The sequence below is a fragment of the Catharus ustulatus genome, chromosome 29, assembly GCF_009819885.2.
Source record: "Catharus ustulatus isolate bCatUst1 chromosome 29, bCatUst1.pri.v2, whole genome shotgun sequence".
NCBI classification, from domain to species: Eukaryota; Metazoa; Chordata; class Aves; order Passeriformes; family Turdidae; genus Catharus; species Catharus ustulatus.
The window spans coordinates 4,163,449-4,179,483 of NC_046249.1; the positions used below are offsets into that span (position 1 = coordinate 4,163,449).

General features: G+C 55.9%; 2 protein-coding genes across 3 annotated transcripts; both read right to left on the reverse strand.

Annotated features, from left to right (window-relative positions):
• Positions 1–4,228: 4,228 nt before the first annotated feature.
• LOC117008561 (ectoderm-neural cortex protein 1-like) lies at positions 4,229–8,266 on the reverse strand. Of its 2 annotated transcripts, none has more exons than XM_033082526.1 (3): positions 8,205–8,266; positions 5,662–7,462; positions 4,229–4,763 (listed from the first exon to the last, which is right to left on the reverse strand). In XM_033082526.1, the coding sequence occupies exon 2, from the start codon at positions 7,450–7,452 to the stop codon at positions 5,683–5,685; it is 1,770 nt and encodes a 589-aa protein (XP_032938417.1). In that variant the 5' UTR covers positions 7,453–7,462; positions 8,205–8,266; the 3' UTR covers positions 4,229–4,763; positions 5,662–5,682. The 2 variants fall into 2 exon arrangements, with proteins under 2 accessions (XP_032938417.1, XP_032938416.1); XM_033082525.1 differs by having other exon boundaries at positions 5,662–7,467; positions 8,205–8,265.
• A 1,702-nt stretch (positions 8,267–9,968) lies between these two features.
• PEX11G (peroxisomal biogenesis factor 11 gamma) lies at positions 9,969–12,611 on the reverse strand. The gene is made up of 5 exons (XM_033082195.1): positions 12,546–12,611; positions 11,883–12,059; positions 11,627–11,805; positions 11,448–11,498; positions 9,969–11,022 (listed from the first exon to the last, which is right to left on the reverse strand). The coding sequence occupies exons 1-5, from the start codon at positions 12,609–12,611 to the stop codon at positions 10,794–10,796; spliced, it is 702 nt and encodes a 233-aa protein (XP_032938086.1). The 3' UTR covers positions 9,969–10,793.
• Positions 12,612–16,035: the final 3,424 nt, after the last annotated feature.

Sequence of the window (16,035 nt, forward strand, 5' to 3'; positions counted from 1 at the left end):
GGATTGGTGCTCTCAAGGAAGAGGGAGGGTTTGTCAAGGAATCCTGCAGCCAGGGGTGAGGAAAACCCTGAGCCAGGGTTGGTGGCAGTGCCAGCAGTGTGGGCTGCCTGTCACTGCCTTTGGGGCTTATCAAAGCAGCTTTGTGAGGACTCTGGGCCTTTGTGTGCAGGAGTCAGGAAAACAAGCCAGCATTTGTCAGCCTCTGAAGTGCATGTGACATCTGCGTTGTGACACAAACTGGAACTCCACTGGAAAAACAAATTTTTTTCTACTTTTCCACATACATAAATAATCAAAGACTTCTAGGCAGACCAGTGTTTAAAATTTGGTCTTTATGGGAACTAAAGGCTGTCATGTGAGAGAATGACGTCTCAAAGTGAGTGTGTGTAGAAGCTTTTGCTTGTGCTCTTTTTAGGAAAATATTTCCATCTGTGGAGCTCCTGGGAGCCGAGCCACAGTGCCCACTGGAGATCAGTCACTGCCTCTGTGCTTCCAGACCTCGTGTCTCTGTCACCACAGCAAGGCCAGTCACCCCACGTCCATTTCGAAATATTTTTTGGCAGCCAGAAGTGGAATCAAAGTGGTTTTGTGGGGGACAGCAGGGAAAGAGAGAAGCTAAGAGGAGCTGCACTGAGCTCTTGTGTAGCTGTTTTCATGTCAGACCTGCAGGAATTGTTTCCAGGCAGACAAGAAGAGCCTGGATCAGGGAGATCCAGGGTTAACATGGCCAAGAGGGATCCCTGCAGCACAATTTCCCACTGGGAACTGCCCAGCTGCAGCAGCTCAGAGCTCAGCAGAGGCAAGTTTAAATCCTGGGTAGAATTTGCATCTGTTAGAAGTTTGGTGCTGCTGCAGCCATCCCTGTTCAAAGGTGTGTAGGTGTTGCTGTGTTCAGTTTTTGCCACAACAGCAGGGCAGACATTCCTTGGGGATTGCCAACACCTTGGCTGGCAGTGGCACTGATAAGGCTGTCACTGCTGTGAGACACGGAGGGTGTGATTTCAGGGAGGGTGTGACTTGAGGACACACCGGCGGTGCCTTCAGAGCTGGTAGTTTGCTCACACCGATATTCCAGCAGCTCCGCCCTGCCTTGTCTCTCTCTCCAATCTGTAGCTAATTAACCCGAAACCCAAACCACATTCTTTCTGTGGATGAATCACGCCGAGGCCATCGGCAATGACCAGCTTTATGCTAAACCTCTTTCATGTGGGTGAGACAAGGCTGATGGTTCCCATACGTGCATCTGAGATTCATCTGTGAGCCAGATGCTCGAGGACAAACATGCACAAAGGATGTTGGCTCCCGAGTGTGCTGCAGCAGTGGGAATGTGCTGCTTGCTGCCTTTCCCTTTCCTCAGCTCTGTGACTCAAATCCGGTTGAATTTCTCATCCCAGCAATGGGGGCAGCCCAAGGCTCAGCAGACAGGGATGTGGGACCTGTCCTACAGAGTTTGCTGTTGCTGTGCCTGTGGGATCTGGCAGAGGATAAAGACCAAACCCTCCTGGAGCTGGCAGTGCTGGAGCATCTGACACAGGGTCCCCAACTCTGGGATTGTCACCAGCACTGGAGGCTCAGACAGGGCAGCATCATTTTCTTCTGGGGCTCCTTGACTTTGGGCAAGGTATGGAGGGACAGGACACAGGGAATGGCTTTGACTGCCACAGGGTAGGGCTGGATGGGATATTGGTAAGGAATTGTTCCCTGTGAGGGTGGGCAGGCCCTGGCACAGGGTGCCCAGAGCAGCTGTGGCTGCCCCTGGATCCCTGGCAGTGTCCAAGGCCAGGCTGGATGGGGCTTGGAGCAGCCTGGGACAATGGAACGTGTCCCTGCTATGGCAGGGGTGGCACTGGGTGAGCTTTAAGGTCCCTTCCAACCCAAACCATTCCAGGATTCCCTGTGCACAGGACCATGAAAACTCCTCACTGACAGCACAGTGTGGAATAGCCTCTCCCCTGTCAGAGCAACAGATGATGTCATTTCTCTGTGTGGAGCACAGTGTCTTGCTAGACCTGAAGCCATCCCAGATGACTACACATGAAATGCTGATCTGTCAGGGAATGTCAGGTGTGCAATGTCCCTTTAACCTTCTGGAACATTGGAAGTCATGAACAAAAGCACACTGTGAGTAATGGAAACTTTGCCTTTCCTAGCCTGCCATGAATTATCATTGTAACAGTTCCTTGCTGGATGTGAGGTGAGTGTGCTGCAGAACGTGATCCATATCCCATCCTAACCAGGAAGGGGAATTTCTCAGCCAGTGCTGTGCTTGGAAGGGAGAAAGGCCACAGTGCTGTCTTGGTGCTCTGGTAGCAGGAGGCACCTACGAACCCAAGCAGCAATTCCCTTAAAATGAACCCTGTCTGTCCATCTTGTGGACAAGAGGGAGGTGGATCAGTCTGATCCCAAACTTCTCTGGCTGTGGTGGCTTCTAAGCTTTGTGTGAGAAGAGGGACATGCCATGGGACAGTGATATCACACTTGGATTGTTTTGCCTTTGAGCCTAGTGATGCCCATGTGGGTTGCCTCTTCCAGATGTGACTTTGGGCTGGGGTCTAACTCCTGCAGCTGGAGCTACAGACACAAAGTGGGAGTCTGAGTCTGGGCTAGAAGAGGTCTAGGTTTGAGCTATGCTGAGATTCTAAATGAATTCTATTAATTCATGAGGACTTCTACCCCAGCAACCAAATTCACCTCTAAACCAAATTCACCTCCAGCTCAGTTGGCCTGAACCTCCTGGCCCTGGCACTGAAGCAGCAGAGTGGATTCACGCATGGAAATGTCAAACTGGGAAAACAGGTCTGTTGGGACGACTCAGGCACGCACCATGAAGCTCCCTCGTTTTCCCCAGGGTACTTTGGGAGCTGGGTCCTGCCAGGAGGAGGTGGAGCTGGAGGGACACGGGGCTGTCTGCCAGGTGAAGGAGGATGAACCCCGGGCTGGCTCTGCTGCCGGCAGCCGGGAGCACCGCGGAGCAGCCCAGCCCAGGTGCGCTTGGAGCTTGGTTTGGGTTGAAAGGAGGGAACAATGCCCAACCCCTGCAAAGTCTGCAGCCACAGCAGCAGAGCTGGGGCCCGTTCCCCCGGCTGAGAAGAGCCGAGGCTGGCTCAGATAACGCCGGGCAGGCGGGCCGTGCTGCTGGAGACTGCTCCGTGCCGGAGAGGAGGCGGATGTGGCGGGCAGCCAGCGTTTATTGCTTGGCAGCATCAACACAACAGCTGCTGCTGCTCAAACGGCCATGAATGAAACCTCTGCTCCTCTGGCTCGCTGAGCACACTCGGACTCTGTCCAGCCCTCAGGAGTAGCTGGAGATGTAACAAAGGTGAGGCAGCTCCTGGCTGGGTAACAGGGCTGGAGGCACTTCCAGACAGCTGCTGGTCCCAGCAGAATCCTGTGCTGTGACTTTCCCTGCTTGCAAGGCACAGCCAGGCTGGGAGCTGCTGGATGGTTGGGTCCCATGATCTTGACAGCCTTTTCTCATCAAAAGGAGTCTGTCTCCCTGCTGCTGCCTGTGTGCTCCAGGCAGGCTCTGGGCTCCTCTCCCTGCAGCCTGATGAGCTCCCATTGGGCTCAGCCAGGCACAACAAGGGTGCATGAAAAAAGGCCAGCCTGGAGGCTGAAAATGGCAAAAGCATCAGAAAAGGGGGTGGAAATGAAGCTGGTGCATCTGCTCCAGTCCCCAGCAGCAGGGCAGCTCCCTTCCTCCCCATCCTGCCAGCTCTTGCCTGTGCAAGCAGCTCGGAAGAGCTGTGACATTGATTTATTTAATTCTCAAATAATGGATCACACCCAAACCATGCTTCTGTGGTGAGACAGTTGGTTGTACCTTTGGTGCCTGTTTCCTCTGACCATGCTGGTTCCTGTCTCACCTCCTCCCCTTAACAGAGCTTTTCTTTCCCAGGCACTGCCTCTCCTCACCTGGAGCACACAGCTCTTTGGGACAGAAGGGGCAACACCTTCTCCCATTCTTTTGGATAGTGAGGAAACCCCACTCTGTGGAGAGTGACCAGGAAAGGGCAGAGAATACCTTAATCTTTGAAGTTTTGAAGGGATTTGTGTCTCCTTCAAAGCTAGAAGGCAGTGTGAGATCTGAGCTTTCCTCAGTCCCAAGTTACAGAGATGCAGGGAGATCTGAGCCCTTGATTTGGACTGCAGCAGGGAATGCTCCTCATTGTTCTACCAGGCTGGGAAAACCTGCACCTTAAGCACACAGAACAGGCAAGGGACACGGTGGATTTCATTCAGATTTATTGAAGCAGCTCCAGGCTGAGTAATAAACACACAAAACTGCTGTATAAAAAACAAATAAATGTACAGAGCCAGCCCATGGGCAAAGTACTGTCACGTGTTCTGCCATGCCAGGCTGCTGCTTGGGCGCTGCAAATCCCAGCAGTGCAGTCCTGCAGCTGGTCAGGAGTGTCCTTTCTCCTTTCTAAAATCACTGAAACCAAACTAATCCCTCTGGTTATGGGGATCACATAAGTTAGGAGAAAACTTGGAAACCTTTTGCTGTCTCAAGGGACAGCACAAGCTGCCAGCCCAAGGAGGTCCCTCCGTGCCTGCTCCCTCCCTGGCCTCACCAAGGGGATGGATTGGCAGAAGCAATTCAAACCCAAAACTGAGTTGCTTGAGCCCTGCTGGTGCTGATGGGCTCCATGCTGGCTCCCAGCTCACAGACTTCCAGGTGGGAGGAGGTGCTCCTGCTGCCTTCTGCTCCATCTGGATCCTCGGTCAAGGGAGGCACTTGGCAAAATCAGGTGTGAAGCCTGTGGTGCAGAGCACAGTATTGTGAGACCGAAGCACAGCAACCCCAGCCCCACTCCCCAGCCCTCAAATCCCAGAGAAATCCCAGCAATGCCTGATGATTTCCCTCTACAGCCAGGAATTTTCTAAAGGTATCACTGGATATTTTATTACAGTAAATAATTTTATTTAGTCAGTATGACTCTTGCAAGGAGAAAAGGAAAACCCTGCAGGGTCTGTGATTCATTGGCATAGTTTCTGCCAAAAGCCTTTAGAAAGGTTTAATTCCAGTTGCAAATGTTGAAAGTCAATCTCTGCGCAGCAGAAAAGCAATGGCATGAAAGGGACACCAGGGAATAATTAGAAGCAGAGAAACCCTGTGTTTATACATAGACAAGGCTTGTCTTATAAATGCAATTACCCACCATTCTGGGACTAAATCCCAGCTATAATCTTGTTCTGGCACCAGCTCCCAGCCCTGGCGTCCCACAAGACATTTGGGTGCCACTGGCAGATTAAGCGTGGCACCAGGAGGAGGAGGCTGTGCTAAAAGCAGCAGCCGGAGCCGGTGGCACCACGGGGTCTGTCCCAGCTCCTGCAGACAGCCTGCCTGCAAAAACATCGACTCCTCCAGCCTCCTGACCCAGGGACGACACCCAATCCTCACACACAGCATTCCCCAAAATCTTTGCACAGCCCAAGATGCCAGGTTAAGAGTCCTGTTATTTATACTGAACTTCTTGCTGCAGTGTTTCAGCACCTCGAGAGACCTCTCTCCTGCAGGGCTTTTAGACCCCACACTGCCAGCCTGGAAGTTCTGGAGCTGATGTTCACTAGGCTCCGACAACTCCAGTTCAGAGCCATGTGAGCTCCTCAAGTTTTAACCTGATACAGAGCTCTGGTTGACCCACAGGTATTTACCTTGCAGGTGCCTCGGCACGCTCAGGCAGACAGGTACTTCCAGGTGCTGACGAAGGCGGTGGGGATCAGGGAGTAAGGCACCGTGGTGACGCTGCTCCAGGTGTCGGACGAGGGGTCGTAGCAGTCCAGGGTTTTGCAGCGCTGAGCCCCACAGTATCCCCCCACCACATAGAGCCTGTTCCCCGAGGTGACAGCGCGGCAGCTGATGCACTTGGCGGTGACATCCCCGAACTTGGACCACTGGAAGGTGTCGCTGTGGAAGCGGTAAGCGGAGCTGGCGGAGAACTCGGTGTCCCCGCCAATGACAATGACGTGGCTGCCCACCACGGCAGCAGCCGTGTAGCGCCAGGGCTGGGGGCAGCTGGTGGGCACAGTCCAGCGGTTCTGGCAGGGGTCGAAGCACTGCACCTTGGGCAGCTTGTTCTGGTTGGCACTGGTGCCCCCAAAAACAAACAGCTTCATCTTGGCTCCCACCACGGCGGCGTTGCTCACGCCTTCCCGGAGAGGAGCCACCAGTGACCACTTGTCCAGCTGAGGGTCGTAGTGCTCCACTTGCTTGAGGGACACAGAGGGAGAGGCTGGGAAGGCCCCGCTCATGGCCGTGTGACCCCCCACCACGTACAGGCAGTGGTCCAGCTCGGCAGAGCCGTGGCCAAACCGCGCCACCAGCATGGGAGCAGCTTTGGCCCACTCATCGTGGAGGGTGTCATACACCCAGACGTCCCTGGAAGCGCCGTTCTCGGAGCCCTTGCCCCCGGTGATGTAAACCTTGCAGCCGATGGCGCAGGCGCTGCACTCCTTGCGCGGGCTGGGGATGTCAGCACGGGGGATGATCTCGCTGGTTTTATGGTCCAGCATGTAAATCTTGTCGCACATGAAGGTCTGGCCCCCGAGCAGCAGCAGGGCCTGGCTGACCTTGCGGGGCCGGGCGCAGCACCCCGTCACCAGGCCATCATTCTGCAGGATCTTCATTTTGCATCGCACGGCGTCGGCCACGATCTCCTCCCCCAGCTTGTGGCTGGTCACCAGCTTCTCACAGGCCACCTGCTTCCGCAGGTAGGACTCGGGCAGCAGGGCCAGGCGCACGGAGCGCAGCAGCTCGGGCAGAACTTCGTGGCGTCGGGGCAAATCATAACGGATCCAGCCTATAACGGCTTCATAGACCAGCGTCTCATCCTCCACCTCCAGCTCCTCGCTCTCCACCAGCTCCAGCAGCTTGTCTTTGGGCAGGCGGAGGAAATCTTCAGTCTTGCAGAGCGAGGTGAAGTTGGCCAAGGCCATCCTCCAGGACAGCTCCAGCAGCCGCTCGCAGCAGTGGGCATCGGACAGCAGCAGCATGTTCAGGCAATTCCCAGGGTAGAGATTCTTCTCCAGAAAGTCAGCTGAAGCATCCCGGATATCCTGGAACTGCAGCATGTCCCCGGCCTCCAGCAAGGACTCGGCGTTCTCCTCGTTGATCAGCACCCGGGCTGAGTAAGCGTAGTCCAGCAGCAGCTCCAGCACCTCGGGGTGCAGCGAGTCGTGGAAGTTGACCTCGCCATCTCTGCTCTCCTTCAGGCCCCCGCTGAACATGGCGTTGAAGTAGCGGCTGCAGGCGGCCAGGACGGCGCGGTGGCAGGGGAAGCTCTGGTTCCCCGCCCGCAGCACCACGTCGGTGAAGAGGTTCTGCTGGCGGAGCAGGTTCAGCTGGGTGAGGAGGCTGTCGGCGTGGCCCGGTTTGTGGAAGAGGTGGATGTTCATGGAGCCTGAGCTCGAGCGGGATTTCCGGTTCTCGTGGCTGCTGACGGACATAGTGCTGAGGCTGCTCTGCGGGGCAAAACCGGCGAGTCAGCACGGGCAGCGCGGCTCCGGGGAGGAGCCGGTACCGGGAGTGCGGCGGGACCGTCCCGCAGCCGCGGGGCACCGAGAACTCCCGGACCCAACACTCGTGCAGGGCACGACTCCGCCGGGGCTCGGGGAGTACCGGGGAGGGGGCGATGTGCGCTCCCGGTGATGCCCGCGCCCAGCCCAGCCCGCGCCCCCCACCCAGATCAGGGGTCCCGGACCCGCGGTGCCGCACCCAGCTCAGGGGTCCCGCACCCGGACCCGCGGTGTCCCACCCGGCTCCGCTGTCCCGCGCCTGACTCAGTTATTCTGCACCCGGCCCCCCGGACCCACACCTGGTCCGGTTGTCCTGCACGGTCCGCCCTATCTCGTACCCAGTGCGACCCCGCAGCTGGTCCCGTAGCCGGTCCCGCGCGGTCCGCGCTATCCCGTACCCGGTTCTGCACCCCGTTCTGCACCCCGCTTCACACTCGGTCCCGTACGGTCCGCGCTATCCCGTACCCAGTTCCATACCCAGTCCGGCACGGTCCCCGGTATCCCGTGCTCGGTCCCGCCCGGTCCCCGCTATCCCTGACCCAGTTCCATACCCAGTCCCGCCCGGTCCCCGCTATTCCTCACCTGGTTCCGTACCCGGTCCGCGCTATCCCGTACCCCGTGCCGTAATCTGGTCCCGTACCCGGTCCCGCCCGGTCCCCGGTATCCCGTGTGCGGTTCCCTACCCGGTCCCGCCAGGTGCCCGCTATCCCGTGCCCGGCTCCGTGCCCGGTCCCGCCCGGTCCCGCTCCGCTCCGGCTCTGCCGCCGCCCCGCCGCCGCCGCGTGGCCGCCCCGCTCCGGCCCCGCCCCCGCCCGCCCCGCAGCCAATCAGAGCCGCGTGTCCGGCGCTCGCTCTTTGTGAATGGGAGGCGGGGCCGGCCCCGCGCATGCGCCGCGCGCTGTCCCCGCCCTGCCCGCGGGCAGCGTGGCCGTGTCCCCTCCCCACGTGTGCGGTGGCCCCGGTGGCTCTCGGTGCCCCCCGGAGTCCCCCGGTCCCAAAACATCGCGACACGGCCCGGGCCAGCCGCGCCATGGGGTCGGGGCGTTGGATCTGAGGCTGCCGAGCGCGGCGGAGCTTTGCGGACAGACTCACCCCGCCATAAAGGGCCATAAACGGGACAGCGCACGGGGATCAGCAGCGCTGCCCGTGGCCTTTGGATCCCGGCTGCTGACAAAGGCAGGTCCCGGCCGAACAAACCAGCCCTGCTCGGCAAATGTTTTCCTGCATGGAGCCCACCTCGCAGAAGTGGAGCCCGGCCCATCATGCGGACCACCAGCACCAGCGCAGGGGCTTTCCTCACCAAGGGAAGGAATTGTCAGCCTCTCTCAGGAGTTAGAGAGGACTTGGGCTGATGGTCACATCAGAAAATAGAAAAAAACCACCAAGTTTTGGGAGGACTGGGTCTGCCTGCACAAGGTCTTGTGCTAAAAATGAACCAGTTGCTGCTCTGGAGAGGCAGCAGCAGCCACCACAGGTGTTTAAACACTGTGTGTCAGCAGGGATCAAAAACACCTCAAGAAAAAAAAATACAAATTCCAGGAATTCTGAATTACCCAATTTTGATTTATCTCTGCACATTCCAGCTTTACCAGCTGCAAATTAAGGTCACTTGTTGAGGAATGGATGAAGCAAATGCATTTAGAGCAGTTTACGGTGTTCCTTCTCTATATTAAAATTAATGCATGGTTAAGAGGTTTATTAATCAGAGGTTATGTGGGGTTTCTTGTTTTGATTTTTAAACTTAGCAGAGCTACACCTTGTCCTGTCCTGAGCAGTATTGTGAGTCCTGGAGGAATGATTCAGTGGAATTAAGAATACAAAATAAAACTGATTTATTATTAAAAAACACTAAACTGCAGCATGAGCCACCACAGTGGGTGACAGGACCAGGCAACAGCCAGAGCTGTCCCTAAGCAGAAGGACTTGAATGCTTCCCCTGTTCAGGCACAGGACTGAGAAAATGAGAGAGAAAACAAGGGTCTCCTCCAGGTAAGCCCTGAGTTGCACCAACACCTGTCAGTCTGGCAGCAAATCCCCAGCACAGGCAGGAAGGCTTCCTCAGGGACACTGCAGGGTGAAGGTGCAGATAAACACCAAGGACAGGGCAAAGGATAAAGAGTATCCAGGCCTCACTCTGCTCTTTGAACACAGGCAGGACACAGCTCCCTGTGTGCAGGCCAAAAACAACAACACAAACCAAGGTCAAAGCTCCTGGAAGTGCAGCATGTGCCGTGCTGGGGGCAGGGACACGCAGACTAAGCAGAACTCTTTCCAAAGGATGCATTTCCATGGCAGTCAGGCAGGGGCTGGGAATTATTTCAGCAGGAGGAAGGCTGGTGACACATGTGGAGCTACAGCTCACACAGCACTAATGCTTTGGAGCTTTCCAGAACCAAAGATAAAGAACTTCTCCCTGTTATCAGGAGGAATGATCACTCAAGGCCACCTTTGAAGTATTTGTGTCGTTTATTATTGACAACGCCCAGAGCTGTAACTGCAAACCCCACCTTGGCATTGGTTTGATTGCTCCTTTGAAAGGTGATTAATAAATTTCCTGCTTTTTTTTTTTTTCTTTCAATAAAAAAAAGGTCCCTTGGCAGAGCCTGGTGGAAGAGCTCCACCCCGTGGCATTCCACAAAGGCACAGCTGGAGCCTCAGCTCTGTGGGAAGTTCAGCTTCCAACATTTCTCCTTAAACGGGCAAGGCAAGCTAGGAAGGTTCAGGCTGCTCCCAGTGGCAATTCCTGCCCCTCTTGCCTCTGAGGAAACACAGCTGTCACAAACAGCACCCCTGCTCGCTCCTGACAGCTCTGGGCATCAGCTCTGAGCCCAAACCCCAAAATACCTGGAGAACTCCCATCCCTGGCTCAGATGCAGCACCAAGCACCAAGCCCAGAGGGTGAACTCACAGGGTTCATCCCTTACCAGTTCTCTGTGACAGAACCGTGGCCACTCTGCTCTTTTAAGTGGCAGAAAACACTGGGAGGTTGCATTTATCTTTTGGACAGATGGAAGCAACTCTTTCCCCCTCAGTTTTACCCATTGTAGAAGATTCCTGATTTTCAGAGGATTCACCTGAATTATTTCTCTAATGAAGAGTGATAAAAATTGTCAGCTGCAAACAATCCCCTCTGCTACAGGCAGCTGGATTCCAGTCCCGATTATGGGATATCTGGAATGACAATCATCGACCCAGGAAAGTCAAAATACACCCTGCCTCACTAAAGGCACTTTTACCATGTGAAAACTGGGCTTGTGAAGCTCAGTTATGGCTTAAGCAGCTCCAGAATTTGCTCTTCTTGATGCCTGGTAGATTCCAATCAGGGAGGAGATGGTTCCTAGGAGTCCTACTAACCATGGAGGGAACCTTCCTGCCCAGAGGAATCCTGGAGGCAGCCAGTGGATTGCATTGGAGAGATCTGCTGTGTCCATGAGGATGCTCAGAACTTCAGCCTTCACCTGGGCTCTCAGCTTCTGCTGGCTCTGAGGTGAAGAAGTGCTGCTGGAAGAAAAGGTGACATTAGTGACAGTACAGAGTGTCCTAATAACTGTGATGACTGCAGATAAGAACTGACAGATGTGGGTGAGTACAGAAAGGATGGAGAGGGACTTTGGACAAGGGTGTGGAAGGACAGGACACAGGGAATGGCTTTGACTGCCAGAGGGCAGGGCTGGATGGGATATTGGGAAGGAATTCCTCCCTGGGAGGGTGGACAGGCCCTGGCACAGGGTGCCCAGAGCAGCTGTGGCTGTCCCTGGATCCCTGGCAGTGTCCAAGGCCAGGCTGGACAGGGCTGGGAGCAGCCTGGGATAGTGAAGGTGTCCCTGCCATGGGAGGGGTGGCACTGGATGAGCTTTGAGGTCCCTCAAACCCAAACCATTCTAGGACTGCATGATCAGCTCTACAGCCATGGAAGGAAATCATACCGCTTGTGCTGGCTCAGTTTTCTTCTTAACTGGAACAAGATTCTCAGGGATCTGAAAAGAACAGAGTTATTTCTCCAACAGCACCAAACAGGAGGGCTTATTTTCCCCTCTTGCACTAACTACTTCAGTGAGGACGAGCACCTCCCACAGCTTTGCCGTGCGCCGTGCCCATCCCGTACCGCAGGATGCCCAGGAGCAGGGCACAGCCCCACAGCGCCGTGCTCCTCGTCCACCACTTCTGGGAGCCGGCGCGGACAATGCCGACATCCGCCGCCCACGCCAGGTGCTCGCAGGGGTAGTAGAGCTGGTTGGCCACGTTGCAGAGCACCGAGAGCAGCCGCACCAGCGTGTCCTCGCCCTGCGGGGAGCGGCACATGGGGCACGGCCGCGGCACACGGGGCCGGGGGTGCCGGGGGGTGCCGGGGCCGCGCTCACCTCGGGGCCCAGCCCGTAGCTGCAGCTGTGCCGGAGCATGGCCAGGTCGTCGAAGAGGCGCAGGGCGGTGCGGCAGGAGCTGAGCTGGGCAGAGGCGGCCAGGAGCCCCCCGGGCAGCCCCGCGGGCCCGGGCAGCGCTGCCCCCGCCAGCTGGCAGCCGTAGCACAGCGCCCGGACCTGCGGGCCCCAGGGAACGTGATGCTGCAACCAGGCCTGCTCATCTCTTTTTTTCTTTCTCCTCTCTTCAATCCTCTTTTTTTCTGTTCTTCTCTCTCTAATTCACCTCTCCCTGTTCAACTTCTCTTCCCTTCACTCAAACCCCATTGCCCCGTGCTCCGGGACTCCCATACCCATTTTCCCCCCGCGCGTCATTTACCGGTAAAACTTGGACTGTTTGTGCACCCTCTGCCTTTTGTCTTCCCTTTCCACCAATGTGGAAAGCACTTATGGAACTCTCAGGTGCTTCCTTCCCCTTAAGGGTGGGTCGCTATAATAGAGTCGGGTCCTGTCGATGACCGCGGGCTCAGACCCCCCTCCTGTCGCTCACCGCCCGGTACCGGAGGGTTCAGACCCCCTTCCCCACTCACCGCCCGGTACCGGAGGGTTCAGACCCCCTTCCCCACTCACCGCTCGGTACCGGAGGGCCCAGACCCCCTCACTCACCGCCCTGTCGCGGCCCCGGTGCGTCTCCAGCGCGGCCACGAGCCCCCCGAGCGCGCCCGCCGCCATGGCAACACTTCCGGGTGGGAAATCACGTGCAAACGCGGGGCACGCCGGGAAGGAGGCGGACCCGTCGCCATGGCAACGCGGCCTGGATGTCCCGCGGCCCAACCGAGCCCTGCTCGGGGATGGTGCCCGAAGAGACAGGCATGGTGACCGACCGGGGATGGTGCCTGGATGGAGATGGTGCCCGGCTGGGTCCCACAGAGGGATGGTGACCAACCGGGGATGGTGCCCGATTGGGTCCCGCTGCCCCTCACGGCCTCCACACCCTTCCAGCGAATCCTCTGTCAGCCCTTTTCTCAGCCCGGTTTCCCCGTTCTGGGAGGTTCTAGGCCGGCCTCGCCCTTGCTGTGGTGCTGGGCCAGGCTGGTGTTGATTCAAAGAAACCTGGGAAACCCAAGTTTAAGAGGCCCTTGTGGACAGCGATCCTGCTATGCCCCGATGTCCCGTGTTCACCTGTCACCTGGGAAACGGGGAGATCTTCACCTGTCCCATCTTTAGAGACCTCCCAGCCCCTGGCTGAGTGATAGGAGGGGAACATTGTGTGTGGAGACGGAAAACGGGCTCTCTCCATCCTCCTACACCTTCCCTATTCAGCACGAGGATCCCACCCGCTTCCTCCCAGGCCCCAGCGGCTCCAGTGCTTGGGCACACAGTCACACACACACTGCTGTTAACTAAAGCTGTAAGAACCACTTGGATATTTTGTTTTCTCTTTTTATAGCGGAGTATCACAGAATCCCAGAATGTCATGAACTGGAAGGGACCCTCAGGGATCATCAGCCCCTGTCCCTGCCGCCTGCCCAGACCCCCCAATCCCACCCTGAGCATCCCTGAGAGCGGTGTCCAAACGCTCCTGGAGCTCTGGCAGCCTTGGGGCCGGGACCATTCCCTGGGGAGCCTGGGCAGTGCCCAGCACCCTCGGGGGGAAGAACCTTTCAAGTAAATCAAGCTTTTGAGTAAATCATCCTTTGAGTAAATCAATCTGATTTCATGAAACACGTTCATAACTGAGCAGAGCTACTCCCAGCCAAGCTTTTGCTACGCAGCCTTTCCAGTCTGGGAGCTGGACTTGAGATCCTTGTGGGTCTCTTCCCACTTGGGATATTCAGTTCTTCTGATTGTTCTACTTGCTGTACCCTCAGATGCTGTAGTTATCCCACCTGATGCACCACATCCTTGTTCCACAGACTCATGACTCATCTCACTGCAATCTGGTGTCAATCCCTCTGCCACTTCATTACGTAAAATGAATAAAATGAATGATTTCTGGGACATGAACCAGTGTCTTGATCTTTCTCCATCGCTACGTTTGTTTTTAAAAGTTGTTTTGCATTTATTTTTGGGAGGAAGGAAAGGATTTTGATCAAAAGCTATGCTTATGCAACCTCAGGAAGGGATGTGGTTAGAACTGGTCATGGAAAGCATTAAAAAAATCCTCCTCTGACACTGCCTCCTGTTTCTCAAGAGTTAGGAGAGACATCCCTTCACGCCATGGATCTGTGTTTAAGCCATTTGAGTTGCTAAATGTGGAACAGATCACAGTTGAATTGGTCTTTTCCTTGGCCCTAAACTTCTGGAGCAGCTCCATAACTACCATATGGAGTGATATTCCCGTAACTGCCACATGAATTTCTTCATTTGCCTCCTCACCCCGAGAGTTGTTTTCTGTTTGGGTGAAGGTTTTGAGCAAAGTGCTGACGGCAGAGCTGGCCTTTTCCTGTCTTCAGGGGAAATGCACACAGGTGTCTGTGACTGCAGAGCTTTCCTGGTGCTGCCTCCCAATTTACTGCCTCCAATTTAATTTTTGTTTTGATTCCATCTGTCAGCAGATGAAAGTTCTGTCAGAACCACGCCAGCCATGCTGGTGCCACACAGGCAGCACAGGGACTCCCCAAAGACATGCTACAGCAGGTCCAGCCTTAATAGGCTTGGATTAACACAGGGGAATGGATTTATACCCAGCAAAGCTCCAGCATCCCCTTAACTCCCCTTGGAGTGTGCTCCTGAGCTACTTGAGATGGACCAGTGAGCACCAAACCCTGTCTGCTCCAGCCTCAGGTGGAGCAGATTCGTAGATGAGAAATATTTTGAAGGGAGAGGAAGGACAGGCAACCGAATCCCTAAGCCAGGGAACATTGGAGGGAGGTAGAAGGTGACTGAAGTCCCCACCAGAGGGTCAGAGGAGGAAAATTGTCATGGCTAGAGGTGTCCAGCCAGGGTAAACATCTCTGCAGCACCAGCAGAGAAAGCTGAGCATCTGCAGGTACCGGGGACAGAGGATGCTGCAGCTGCCCAGGTGGGGTGACCCTTTAGGTAACAATACAGGGCTCAGGTCTTGGGGCTGCCAGGTTCAGTGGAACCTGCCACTTTCTCAGCCCCAGCCCAGTGAACTGAAAGCTGTTTGGTCTCCTCAGATGAAATGCTCATCCCAGGGGTGGCCCAGGAGGGCACAGAAACTCTGCAGGGCTGAGCAGAGAGGTGAGCTCACACCCAAGCCCAAAGCCCACTGAAATCCAAAAGGCAAACTCCCAAGTGAGCTGTGTCCCCATGGGGACCCTGGAAGGGCCCTGTCCCCAGAGGAAGGTGATGTCCTCCCTTCTCCAGCGTCTGCTGACGCACTCTGAGCTGCCTACACGGCGTGGGATCCCAGAGCCGCCCTTGAGCTCTGCTCTTGGCCGGTCTCTGTGTTGTCACAGGGAACATCTATTTCTCAGATTGAATGAGGACACAAGGAGGTGTTGTGACAGCGAGAATAAACACTAGGAGATTAGCCCAAAGGCGTGGGTGACACATTCCTCAGGATGGCAGGACCCACAGAACGGCTCCGGGCGGGCACTGGGGTGGAACGGAGCAGGTGGGGTAGGGGGAAGCACAGAGGAAGGGCAGGAGATCAAACAGCGACAGGCACCATCAGGGCTGTGTGGGGGATGGAATATTCTCTTATTATCTGTTTGGATTTTGGTGTCAAGGCCTGCAACCAAAGGTCAGTGAACAGTGGGACAGCGAGGCAGCTCTGCCCAGCTTGTGATGAGTGGGCTGTTTTCCTAGAGGTGAGCCCTGTGTTTTTGTTGAGCTGGTCACTCACATGGGCCTCCTGACTGCTGAGCTTGCACTAACTCTGTTTGGGATCTAGGTGTGTTCCAGAGGGATCAGTGGGGGCTGGTCAGCCCCCTCCTGTGGGGGTTGAGCAAGCAGGGTGGCACAGCTGCCACTTCACAAGCTCTTCTCAGCCTTTTCATGCACATGGGTTTGATTCCTTTGGGCAAAGGGCTGCTGAAGTTTCCCAACTGCTTCAGTGTGTGTGTGAGCAGTGCCTGGGCCCAGAGCCCTGCACTTTCCTTTATGGATTTGACTCTTTATTTTTCAGGAATAGGACAATCTCTGCTCCACACGTGCTTCAAAGAAACCGTGCACTCACATCTTCCAA